The sequence below is a fragment of the Molossus molossus genome, unplaced genomic scaffold (assembly GCF_014108415.1).
Source record: "Molossus molossus isolate mMolMol1 unplaced genomic scaffold, mMolMol1.p scaffold_m16_p_2, whole genome shotgun sequence".
NCBI classification, from domain to species: domain Eukaryota; kingdom Metazoa; phylum Chordata; class Mammalia; order Chiroptera; family Molossidae; genus Molossus; species Molossus molossus.
Window position 1 is genome coordinate 12399843 of NW_023425355.1, and position 13737 is coordinate 12413579.

The window sequence follows — 13737 nt, forward strand, 5'->3', positions numbered from 1 at the left end:
TCCAGAATGAAGAAAAAGAAAACCTGGGATATTTCTATTTTCATTGATTTTTAGAGAGAAAAAGAAGGAAGAAGGAGAGAGAGACAGAAAGAAACATCAATGTTAGAGAAAAACATTGATCAGCTGCCTCATGCACACCCTCTATCAGAGATCCAGCCTGCAACCCAGGCATGTGCCCGGATAGAGAATTGAATGAGTGCCCTGATGGGGAATTGAACTGGCAACCTTTCGGTTAATAGGACGACACCCAACCAATTGAAGCACACTGGCCAGTTCAAAACTTGGGTATTTAAATCTACTTTTCAACTGTAAATCTTATGAAATTTAGATGTAGACCAAGTTTGTGTGAGGAAAACTTAGCATTTAAATTGACATGTGCTATAAACATTGATTTTAAAGATTGTAATGGTAAAAAGAAACATGTAAAATATCTCTATAATTTTTTACACAAATGATAGAATTTGGATATATCAAGTTAATGCATATTATTAAAATTAATGTTACCTGCAACTTTTCTTTTCTAGTGTTGCTACTAGAAAACACAAACCTACATGTGTGACTCATATCATATGTTTATTGCACTACCTTGGTCCACAATGTGCCAGGCATTGTGCTTGATCTAAGGGATGCAGTGGTGAGAAAAAAAGCAGACATTTTCCCTGCTTTCATGGAACTAATACTTTTGATTTAATAGATAGATATTAGTGAAATAATAATATCATCATATATAAAATGCTACTGTGATAAATGACCATATTGATCACTTACTAACTTCTTCAGGAAACACACTCTATTCACACAATGAAATATAACTGCAGTCTCTGGAAATTCTTCCACACACTTTCAAAGAGCATCTTCCAAGTTGTCAATGCCCCTCAGCCAAAACCCACTAAGAATATACCAGTATGTACTTTTTAGTGTACAGATAATACCTCAGTATTTCATATTTTTATGCTCTTTTAAAGGTATTTTTAAATTTTCAATTTCTGATTATTTGTTGATAGTATATAGACACACAATTGACTTTTGTATATTGATCTCATATCCTGTAATCTTGCTAAATTCACTTATTCTAATTACTTTTTTCATGAATTATATTGTATTTTCTACATAAATGATATCATCTGGAAATAAAGATATTTTCACTTTCAATTGGTTGACATAATTTTCTTTGCCTTCAGCATTGTCTAGAACCTCCAGTACAATGTTAGTGAGAGGGGACATCCATAACTTGTACCTGACCTTGGGGGCAAGCATTCAGTCTTTCACCATTAATGATGTTAAGTACAGGTTTTGTACATACACTTTAAAAAGTTGAGGAATTTCCCTTCTACTCCCAGTTTTCTAAGTGTTTATCAGGAATGGGTATTAAATGTAGTCAAGTGTTTCTTCTGCATGTATTGACAATCGCATAATTTTTCTTCTAGTTTGATAAGATCATGATTAAGTTGATTTTTTTTTTTTTTTGTGGTACGTGCCCCTAGCAGGAACCGAACCGGGGACTCTCTGGTCCACAGGCTGACGCTCAACCGCTGAGCCAAACTGGCCAGGGCAAGTTGATTTTTTTAAAAATGTTAAACCAGGCTTGTATTCCTAAAATAAACTCCACTGGATCTGATTTGCTCAACTTTTGTTGAGGATTTTGCATCAAGGTTCTATTGTTTTGAGATATGATGGTCTATTGTTTTCTTTTCTGGTAACATCTTTACTGGGTTTGGGTATCAGCATAATGCTGGCTTTATGGAATCAGTGGGAAGTATTTTTCTCCTTAATTTTCTGGAATAGTTTGTAAAAAAAATTGTGGCTTAGCCCTGGCCAGTTTGGCTCAGCAGTTAGACCATTGGCCTGCGGTCCGGAGAGACCCGGGTTCGGTTCCCGCTAAGGGCATGTACCTCAGTTGCAGTTTGTCCCCAGCCCTGGTTGGTCGTGTGGGTGGCAGCCACTCGATGTGTCCCTTTCACATCAATGTCTCTCTCTCTCTCTCTCTTCCTCTCTCTCCCTCCCACTCTATCTGTACAAAAATGGAAAAATGTCCTTGGGTGAGGATAAAAAACAAACAAACAAACAACAAATTGTGGCTTAAATGTTTGGTCAAATTCACCCATAGAGCTTTTCTTTGTGATACGTTTTTCTTTTTTTGGTACGTGCCCCTAGCGGGAACCAAACCCGGGACTCTCTTGTCCACAGGCCGACGCTCCAACCATTACTGAACTGAACCGGCCAGGGCTGTGATATGTTTTTAAACTACGATTGATTTAATACATATAAGACTATTGCAATAATCTATTTCTTGCTTTATAAGCATTTTTAAGTTTTGTGTCACTGACAGTTTTTGGTCTAGATTTTTAAATTTTATTCTAATAAACTTGTGTATAATGTTACCTTATTATGTTTTTAATGTCTGTACAAACTACAGTAATGCTACATTTCTCATTTTTCATATTGATAATTTGTAAATTTTTCACTCTTTGTTCTGATCAGTTTGGTTTATGAATGTGATTGATTTTCCTTAGAAATCATCTCACGAATTCAATTTTTCTCTAATGTATTTCTGTTTTCTATTTCATTGATAACCACTCTGTGTTATTTTGCTTTGATTACAATAGGTTGCAATGGAAGCTGAAGTCTCTGATTTAAACTTTTTTGTAGAATATGCTTTTCCTGATATGGTCATTTAGTGCTTTATATTTCTCCATAATTACTGCTTTCATAGCATCCCAAAACCTTTGATATGTTCTGTTTTCATTTTAATTTTGTTAAAAATACTTTCTAATTTCTTTTTTTTATCTATTCATTAATTACTTATAAATGTGCTATTTATTTTCCAACTAATTCGATGTTTTTTGAGATCTTTCTGTTAACTTACTTCCTCTGTGGTCAGATAACATATTTTGTATAACTTTAAATTTTGAAATTTATTAAAACTTTTTATGTGGCCCAGAATTAAGTCTACTTTGGAAAATGTAATGGGTACACTTCAAAACAATTTGTGATTGCTATTTTGGAGCAGAGTTATATAATTGTTACTTATGATATGTCTAGGTATAGATTTATTTGCATTTATCTTGCTTACAGTTCACTCATGTTTTTGAATCTGTGGGTTTATGCTATTTTTTACCAAACTTGAGAAGTGTCCTACCATTACTTCTTTGAACATTCTTTCAATCTCATTCTCTGTCTCTTCTTTTTGTGGAGCTCCAATGATGCAAATATTGAATGGTTTTTTGTTGTCCCACATAATTCTGAGGTTCTGTTTATTACTTTTCAGTATTTTCTCTATGTTGTCATAGTTGTGTTAATTCTATCAGTGTGTCCTCAAGTTCATTGATTCTATTTTTTTTTAATCACCACTCTAATATTGAGCCATACAGAAGTTATTTTTAAACGTTGTTAATTTATTTTCAGTTACGTAAATCTAATTTGGTTCTTTTATAATGCTGATTGCTCTTTTGAAATTTTCATTTGTTTAAAAATAATTTGCAATTGCTTGTTGAAGCATTTTTATGATGAATGCTCTAAAATCCTTGTCAGATAGTTCCATTACCCAATTCACCTCAGTGTTCATTACAGTTGGTTTTCTTTCATTATTCAAGCTGTGATTTTCCTGGTTCCTGCTGTTATAGATAACTTTCAATTATATCCTCAACATTTTGACCATTATGATAGGAGATTTTTGGTCTTATATAAATCATTTTTTTTGCTTTTTAATCAGGCATTCCCTAGTTAAGTTTGGTGCACAGGTCCTGGCCTACTTTTATGTGTTGTAATTTCAATGATATTTTATTTTCAGAACATTTGTGGTGTTATTTTAACTTGTTTGAAATATCTTGTGCCATTTGGGCTTCCACTGATCTCTACTGCTATAGTTTGAAGGGAAAAACGACTTCTCTGGCTTAAAGGATTATTATGGAGAGATACCGCCTATTGGTGCCACCCAACAGACCAGTGTCTCTAGGTGGAAAAACAGATTCTCCATTAGATTCTGTATCCTTCAGGAATGAATAGCATACTTCCTGGGCTGGGCACTTATGGTGACCTGATCACTCTTGCTGGTACTAAGCAAGACACCTGGTCCTCTAAGTGGGAGAAAGAATTCTCTGACCTATAGGGACAAAGAGGCTTCCCATACCAGGTTGGGCGTTTTGTTTTTGTGTGTCTGTGTGTTTTTGTTTGTTTTATTTTTGGTATTGCTGCCTAGTATCTCCATGTAAGGGAGAAGTTCAGACCCAGTATGGAAAAAAAGCACTTCCCCTGGTTACTTATTGTCACTGAGGTTTCCAGTTGATCTCCTTGGGCCAATGTAACCAAGCTCATTTCATGTATGTGGCACGTTCATCCCATCAATGGGAGGAATGAGTCTACCTATTTTCTTTTCTTTTTAGATTGGGGGTTACGAAATGCATAGTTTGTGTCACCTTCTGATGTTATGTGGGGACAAAATAACCTATAGTTCCTCCAAGTCTTGGAGTCCCTAACCAGTTGCTTTCTTTCCATCTTTCAGAGTTCTCTTGTATTACTTTCATGGTATATAGTTCTATTTTGTGGGGAAGAAAAATAAAAGGAGTCTCAATAATCCTGTCTAGTACTACAGTCCTAGCTTCCATTTTATTATCCCAAAACATATTGAACATAAAATAACTTGAGTTATCTTTATAAAAGTCTACTCATGTCCCCTTTATAATTAAAATCCTTTAATAATTTCCCATTTATAGACCAGTTATATCAAAATACCCAGAGGCACATGTTAAAATGCAGATTTGAGTCCTACACAGACCAACTGAACAGGATTTGTTGAGAAAACACACTCTTATTGAAGTTCTGTTATATTACTATTATAAGCATCACAACAGTTATAGCACAAAAATAAAATAAGATTATTAAAATATTAGTTACTCATTACTGGCAAATACAAACATGCACTAATACTAGTGTAAATTCTTTGATGTTGACTGAGATGTTTACATTAATCATGGTTCAATTATATGACCAAATTACCTGGGTTAATTAGATGTAGAAAAAGTATAATGTTTTATTAATTACCTCTGAATGCTTTTTAAAACTGCAAATATCTGCCCAAAGATTATCGAAGGCGCTGATTACTGTATTTTATTTAAGGTTACCTTTGTAACATATATAAGTAATATGATCACAAAATATATTCTTTGAGATAATGCAGTCTTTTTGAGGTTTGGTTTTTGCCAGCTTTACAAACATCATCACAGTTTTCTCAATGACATTCTTACTAACAACACAGGGGAAAACTCATTTGCTGCTTTAAATGGAAGATTACTTACTGCTCTTTTTCTAGAACACCCTGTAATCCAAGGCACAGTAAGGTTTCCTGAAATCTGTGGAAACAACAAAAGGAATCTCAGTAAGGTATGTATTAATACTATTTGGAAAACTCATCAGTACTACAAAATTCCTATGACTTCAAGCCAGGTTTTCACTCAGAGCATATTCTCCACCTCAACAGTCCTGTTTCCTTACTGAACACAACAGATTGAAAGGGCTTTCCTTGGTGGTGAAATTTTAGAAGTGGTGCAAAGTTCCCCTGGAAATTCAAGAAAAGTTCTAGGACATTGCTGGGGACTGAAAGTGTAGTTTGGAAATCTATAGACAGTATAATTATTATTACCTGTGGGATGGGTTACAATAATTAAATTATTAGCTATAATCACCATGTTATATATTTGTTCTCAAGATTTATTCATCTTACATAAGCGTAAGTTTATTTTTAAGCAGAAATTACTAAGGCAAATAGCCAGCAGCAACTTACTACATCAGCATCGCCACACAAGGAGATGAATGCTACTCCAGTTGGATTTGGGGAAGTGTTTATAAAGACCAAGGTGGTACCATGAGCTGTGGCTCAGGTTATCCTATATTTTGTCATACTTTTTTCTGGAACACACAAGGATTTGGAGTACTCCAAATTATCACTGGTTCTCTCCTTCCCTCCCAAACATGTACCTCCTGAGAGACTAATAAGGCACATCAGTCTTGTTATATAGTGGTGGTGGTGCGAACGTGGTATTCAATCAAGCATTTATTATATTTGATAAATTATATTCAGTCATGGCCCATGAATTACTATTATGCCAACTACTAAGAAGTGATGATCAATGTAAATAGTAAAGAAATATAATCAATTATTCAAACTTCAGGCAAATTATTGCCATTCCTGGCCACTAGACATGCCATTTTACTTTGAGTTCAGAATATACCAATATGCGAAGGATAGGCTAAACTGATATAAACTCCAAATAATACATTTTAGCAGCAATTTAAAAATATATTTACTCGAGTTAAAATCTCACTACAATAAAATGTTAATTAACTAGAATGCCTCAGGGTCATGAAGTTTGAATAATTTATTTTTTAAATGCTGAAACAAAATGTCTATGAAAAAATATTAAAAATATATAGTTTCTTTTCTTCCCACCAATAATTGGTATATGATATAATGGTTTTTTTTAAATTAAACTGATTACTACCCACAATGAAAGAGGTAAATCCGCTAAAATAATCACATAATATACTCTTGAAAAAGTAGAGATATCCAATTATTTTTCACTATCTCTTCACATATTCTCATCTATTCGGATAATCTTAAAACTGGTGATATAAAGTTGTTAGAGAAAATATGTTGAACTAAATGACCTGCAAAAAACCCAGTAACTACTAAAAACTCACATATAAAATAATAAGAATGATACACTAATAAACATGGTTAATTGACTTTCTTTAAACATGGACATTATACATTTTAAAAATACAAAATGTGGTTTCCTGCTTAAGCCAATTGTATGTAACAAATAAACTGGAAAACTTATATAAGAACATTAATATATTAACACTGTAAATTCCATGAGACTTGGGAAGAGATAAAGTTTCAATTTTTTGCTTTATAATTCTAAGGCACCAGTCATCCGATATTCAAATGCTATATTCAATTACCTCTATTGTTTACTGCAAATCTATTCTTCAGTTCTTTATAATACTGGCAAAACTCAGAACAGCCAAGCATAATGGTTGAATTTGTAATCTTTTTTGAATCATAGTACTGTATAAATATGTTTTGTTTGGTGCAATAGAGATAACAAAGTTTCTCCCTCACCAGAAACAATAAAATACAGTGTTTCAAATGAGCAAGGTAATATACTTCTTATTTAAATAATATTTAAATTCCAAACACATTTTTCAACACCCTGGTTTGGAAACCTGCAAAATTAATCTACAAGGAGCCAAGACTCATTTAACAAATACGTTATAGCTTACACATCCAAATGAGTACTGTATGTTTCAAAGTTGAAAACTTAGGAAGTTATAAAGTCATTACAATGATATTGTCCTTGTTAAAAGCATTTTGTGAACTTCTGGAGTTGTTTATTCATGACTCACCCAGAGATTCTGTCTCATTACTTCACATTTCTTTTTCAATAATTGAAAATATAACAGCTCAGATTGCACATCCATATTATTCACTAAAGGTGACTAAGAATAAATTCCATTTTGCAAAATTAAATTTTCCCTCAAATAATGAAGAATTTGTCACCACTGAAAGCTTTTAAAATAATCCTATAGGCCCTTAAAACAATTATAAAGGACTTCAAAAACTTTTTGACAAATTGAACATTATTGAAATAAGTATAGATAACTTTCCAAGGTAACTTATTTGAATTCTGTTCAAATATTTATCAGGCATCTCTACTATATTAGGTGCTGTTTTAGGTGCTACAGGAAATAAGAAAGACTGGTAAAACATAATTTCCTGGAGGGCAAGACCTATGATCTGAGAGGGAAAGATAACAGGTACATGAATGACTTTAATACAAAGAAAGCTATGATAAGTGTCTTAAGGAAGGTACAGTAAATGAAGTGCTATAGGAGATCAAGATATGGCAAAATTGCATCAACTTGAGGATTGATATCTCAGCCAAACCTTAAAAGATGAGCAACATTTTCATAGACAGAAATAAAAAAGAGCGCACTGGGGAAAAAGAGTGGCATAAGCACAGTGGAGTACAAGGATAGGGTATCTTTGGGAATTGTCAGTTCAACTAGAACTAGAAGGGGAGTTGGGGCCACTTTGTGGAGGCTGTGAATATCAAGGTACATTTATATCTAATTTTGTAGAAAATGGGGAGCCATTGAAGTTATTAAACAAATGGATTGTATGGTCAGAATTGTATTTTTATATATTTAGATGATTAATCTGACTAAATGTGTACAGTGAGTTAAATAAGTATAGAAACTTTATTTTATTTTATTTTTAAGTAATTTTTTTTATTGACTTTAGAGAGAGAGGAAGGGAGAGGGAGAGAGATAGAGACATCAGTGAGAGGGAACATCGATTGGGGATCAGGCCCAGAATCTGGGCATGTGCCCTGACCAGGAATTGAACTGGCAACCTCTTGCTGCATGGGTCAATGTTCAACCACTGAGTCACACCAGCCAGGCATAAGTATAGAAATATTAATAATAGTTTAGTCAAAAGGTAGGTGATACAGGCTTGGAATCAATTTAGGGGAGTGAGAAATTAAGAAAAGAAATACAAAATATATTTCTAAGTAAATATCTTGTATATGAGATAGAAGAGAACTAGATAGTCAGGAGATTACCGGAGTCTTTTTATGGCCATCATAAAACTGAATGTTAATGCAAAGAAGTGCCAAGTGTTGGAAATCTGCTACTCTTCGCTAAGAGTAGATACACTTATCTGTATGTAAACTGGAGTCACATTATGTAGATAGTTAAGGCTTGTGAATCCAACTATTACATGCTTATCTTTCTCATGAAAAATTGTAATAGATTATCACAGACACCATATATCAAAATATTAATTATACATTTTATATACACATTACTGTATATGGTTATATATCCATAGGAAGGCATCTATATAGTTACTTTGATGTATAATTAAGAAATTTTAAAGGCATTTTACTATCTTTTAGACCTTAAATATAATTCTGCTGTAATATTTCTAAGAGCTTATTAAGGGCAAGGTATCATGTTTAAAACAATTTAGTCACCTCACAACAAAAGACTCACTTACGTTGAAAGTAAAGGGATAGAAAAAAGTCTTTCAAGCAAACAGAAAGCAAAAAAAAGGTGGGGTAGCAATACTCATATCTGATAAAATAGATTTCAAAATGAAGGCCATAACAAGAGACAAAGAAGGCCACTACATAATATTGAAATGATCTATCCAACAGGAAGATATAACCTTGGTAAACATATATGCACCCAAAAGGAGCACCAACATATATTAAAAATCTTCTGGAGGACTTGAAATGAGAAATCAACAGCAATACAATCATAGCAGGGGACTTCAATAACCCACTGACATCACTGGATGGATCTTCTAGACAAAAAATTAACAAGGAAACACAGACTCTAAATAAAACGCTAGACCAAATGGATTTAATAGATATTTACCCAGAATTGCACCACAAAACTGCAGAATTCACATTCTTCTCAAGTGCACATGGGACATTCTCCAAGATAGACCACATGTTAGGGAACAAACTAAGTCTCTACAAGTTCAAGAAGACTGAAATCATATCAAGCATTTTCTCAGATCACAATGGCATGAAACTAGAAATCAATTGCAACAAGAACATGCAAAGGCATTTGAAAACATGGAGGCTAAATAGCATGTTATTGAATAATGAATGGGTTACCATGGAGATCTAAGAAGAATTTAAAAACTTCCTGGAAACCAATGAAAATGAAAACACAACAACACAAAATCTATGGGATGCAGTGAAAGCAGTTCTGAGAAGGAGGTTCATAGCACTACAAGCCTACCTCAAGAAGCCAGAAAAATTTCTAATAGACTCTCTAACCTCACAATTTAAAGAACTAGAAAGCAAACAGAAAGAAAACCACAGAGCAAGTACAAGGAAGGAAATAGTAAAGATCAGAGCAGAAATAAATGACATGGAGACCAAAAAAAAAAAAAACAAAAACAATTCAAAGGATCAATGAAACAAAGAGCTGGTTTTTCGAAAAGATAAACAAGATTGATGGACCCTTAGCTAGACTCACCAAGCAACAAAGAGAGAGAACCCAAATACACAAAATCAGAAATGAAAGAGGAGAAGTAATAATTGACACCACAGAAATGCAAAGTATTGTAAACAAATATTATGAACAATTGTACGGCAACAAATTGAACAATCTAAGTGAAATGGACAAATTTCTAGAAACACATAGTCTCCCAAAACTGAACTGGGAAGAGATAGAAAACTTGAACAGACCAATAATAACAGAGAAAATTGAAGATGTAATCAAGACTCTCCCAGAAAACAAAAGCCCAAGCCCTTGTGGCTTCATGGGGGAGTTTTACCAAGCATTCAAAGAAGAACTAACACCCATTCTCCTCAATCTATTCCTGAAAATTTAAGAAGAAGGAAGACTTCCAAACTCATTTTATGAGGCCCGCATAATTCTAATTTCAAAGCCAGAAAAAATGACACTACAAAGGATGGAAACTACAGGCCAATATCCCTGATGATCATAAATGCCAAAATCCTGAACAAAATACTACCAAATCAGATCCAGCAATACATCAAAAAGTTATTCACCATGAATGAGTGGATTTATCCCAGAGATGCAAAGCTGGTACAATATTTGCAAATCAATAAATGTGATACACCACATAAACAAAATGGAAGATAAAAACCATATGATCATATCAATAGATGTTGGAAAAGCATTCAACGAAATCCAGCACTTATTTCTGATAAAAACACTCAGCTATTTGGGAATAGAGGGATCATATTTCGACATAATAAAGACCATATATGAAAGACCTACAGCCAACATCATACTGAATGGACAAATACTAAAAGCATTTCCCTTTAAGAAAAGGAACAAGACAAGGATGCCCATTGTTGCCACTCTCATTTGATATAGTACTGGAAGTCTTAGCCACAGCAATCACACAGGAAGAAAAAATAAAAGGGATCCAAATTGGAAAGGAGGAAGTGAAACTGTCATTATTTGCAGATGACATGATACTATATGTAGAAAACCCCAAAGACTCCATCAAAAGTTTACTAGACATAATAAATGAATTTGGCAAAGTAGCAGGATACAAAATTAACGTCAAGAAATCGATGGCATTCTTATACACCAATGATGAACTCTCAGAAAGAGAAACTAAAAAAACAATCCCATTTAACATTGTGATAAAAAACAAACAAACAAACCAAAAAAAAAAAAACAAAACAAAAAAAAAACTAAGATACCTAGGAATAAATTTAACCAAAGAAGTAAAGGACTGATTTGCAGAAAACAACAGGACATTGAAAAAAGAAATAGAGGAAGATATAGAAAAGTGGAAGCACATACCTTGTTTGTGGATTAGAAGAATTAGCATCATTAAAATGTCCATACTACCCAAAGCAGTCTATAGATTCAATGCAATCCCCATCAAAATACCAATGACATACTTCACAGAACTAGAACAAATACTTCAAAAGTACACATGGAACCAAAAACACCCCAAATAGCCACAACAATCTTGAAAAAGAAGGACAAACTAGGCAGGATCACAATACTGGATATCGGGTTATACTACAAAGCTACTGTAATCAAAACAGCCTGGTATTGGCACAAGAACAGGCACACAGATCAATGGAAGAGAACAGAGAACCCAGAAATGGACCCAAAACATTATGGCAATTAATATTCGACAAAGGTGGCAAGAGTATACAATGGAGTAAAGACAGCCTCTTTAATTAATGGTGTTGGGAAAACTGGACAGCTACATGCAAAAAAATGAAACTAGACCATCAACTTACACCATACACAAGAATAAAGTCTAAATGGATAGAAGACTTAAATGTAACTCGTGAATCCATAAAAATCCTAGAAGAAAATGTAGGCAACAAAATCTCGGACATGATATGTAGCAGAATTTTCACTGATACAACATCTAAGGCAAAAGAAACAAAGGAAAAAATGAAACATGGGACTACATCAAACTCAAAAGCTTCTGCACAGCTAAAGAAATAACCATTAAAATGGAAAAGCAACCCACTATATGGGAGAGTATATTTGCCAACGATACATCAGATAAGGGGTCAATTTTCAAAATACATAGAGTGCTCATACAACTCAACAAAAGGAAGACAAAGAACCCAATTAAACACTGGGCCGAGGAGCTAAATAGATACCTCTCCAAACAGGACATACAAATGGCCAAGAGACATACGAAGAAATGCTCGACATCACTAATCATCAGAAAGGTGCAAATTAAAACAATGAGGTATCACCTCACACCTGTCAGAATGGCCGCCATCAACAAAGCATCAAAGGACAAGTGTTAGTGAGGGTGTGGAGAAAAGGGGACTCTAGAACACTGCTGGTGGGAATACATACTGGTGTAGCCACTATGGAAAACACTATGATGTTAACTCTGAAAATTAAAAATTGAATTGCCATTTGACCCAGTGATCCCACTTCTAGCAGTGTACCCTAAGCCTCAAACATGAATCAGAAAGAATATATGTACCCCCATGTTCATAGAATCACTATTTACAATAGCTAAGATCTGGAAACAGTCCAAGTATCCATCAGTAGACAAATGGATCAAAAGCTGTCGTCCATATACACAACAGAGTACTATGCAGCTGTAAGAAAGAAAGATCTCTTATCCTTTGAGATGACATGGAGAGATCTGGAAAGTATTATCCGAAGTGAAACAAGCCAAGCAGAGAAAGACAAATATCATATGATCTCAGTTATTTGTGGAATATAATGAACATAACAGTGTGAAGAACAGAGTAGTCCCAGAGACGTGGAAGTAGGGTATAGACTGACAGTCCCCAGAAGAGGAGGTGGGGGGGAATAAACCACAGAACTTACATGCATGTACGCATAACCAATGGACATGGACAACGAAGCTGGTGACGGGGCGGGGAGTGTCAATGGGGAAAAAGGAGAAACATATGTAACAAAAATTAATTAATTAATTAATTAATTCTCTTAGTAAAAAAAATAAATAAAACAATTTAGTCTATATTTATAGAGTAACAGGGACTGTACACAAAAATTCATTTATTTGATTTCAAAAATCTTCCTGTTATATATAAAGACAATTCTACACATATGTTGGAGATTCTATTTAAAATATTTAAGAGCAGTTTATGGGTTTAGTGAAGTTCTTATGTGAAATATATTTTATTAGAGTCAAGAATATAAAATATATTATTAATTAGCATGTCATTAAATCAAATTTGATTAACTGAAACAATCAGACAATAACTAAGACTTTCAGCAAAGTTCAGCAGTAAGAGATTCATAATCAATGTTTTAGCTTTCCATCAGTTGTTTTGGTATCAGTAGACCATTAAAACCTATCAATCATTCTGTTTTAATAAGCAGTGTTTCCTAGATGTTTTTCAATTATGAGGTATAGCTAGAGAGGACACTGCTGGGCATGTGGTAGGCAATCAATAAATATAGACTGATTGATTGACTTAATTCACTTGGGCCTTCATTATTCACTAGCTTCACTTGCTGAAATTTATCAAAAAGCCAAGAGTGGAAATATACAAGAGACCACTACCTGGAGTAGGCAGTAGGAGGAGGGCAATAAGGTGCTTCAGGATGAAAACAGTGTGTTCAGGAGCAAAGGAAAAAAGATGTAGTGGCTTATTTAGAAATATTCCTCCCCCTTTTCTCAACCAAGTTTGGAAAAGCTTTCAGAAGTTAAATAAG

The 13737-nt window shown here is 33.9% G+C and overlaps 1 protein-coding gene across 2 annotated transcripts in view; it reads right to left on the reverse strand.

The window, feature by feature from the left end:
• HDX (highly divergent homeobox) overlaps positions 1–13737 on the reverse strand; it is a 158942-nt gene that overhangs the window by 96863 nt on the left and 48342 nt on the right. For both annotated transcript variants that reach the window (XM_036271429.1, XM_036271428.1), the window contains exon 4: positions 5295–5348. In XM_036271429.1, coding sequence (XP_036127322.1) covers positions 5295–5348 — 54 coding nt within the window. The remainder of the gene's footprint in view (positions 1–5294; positions 5349–13737) is intronic.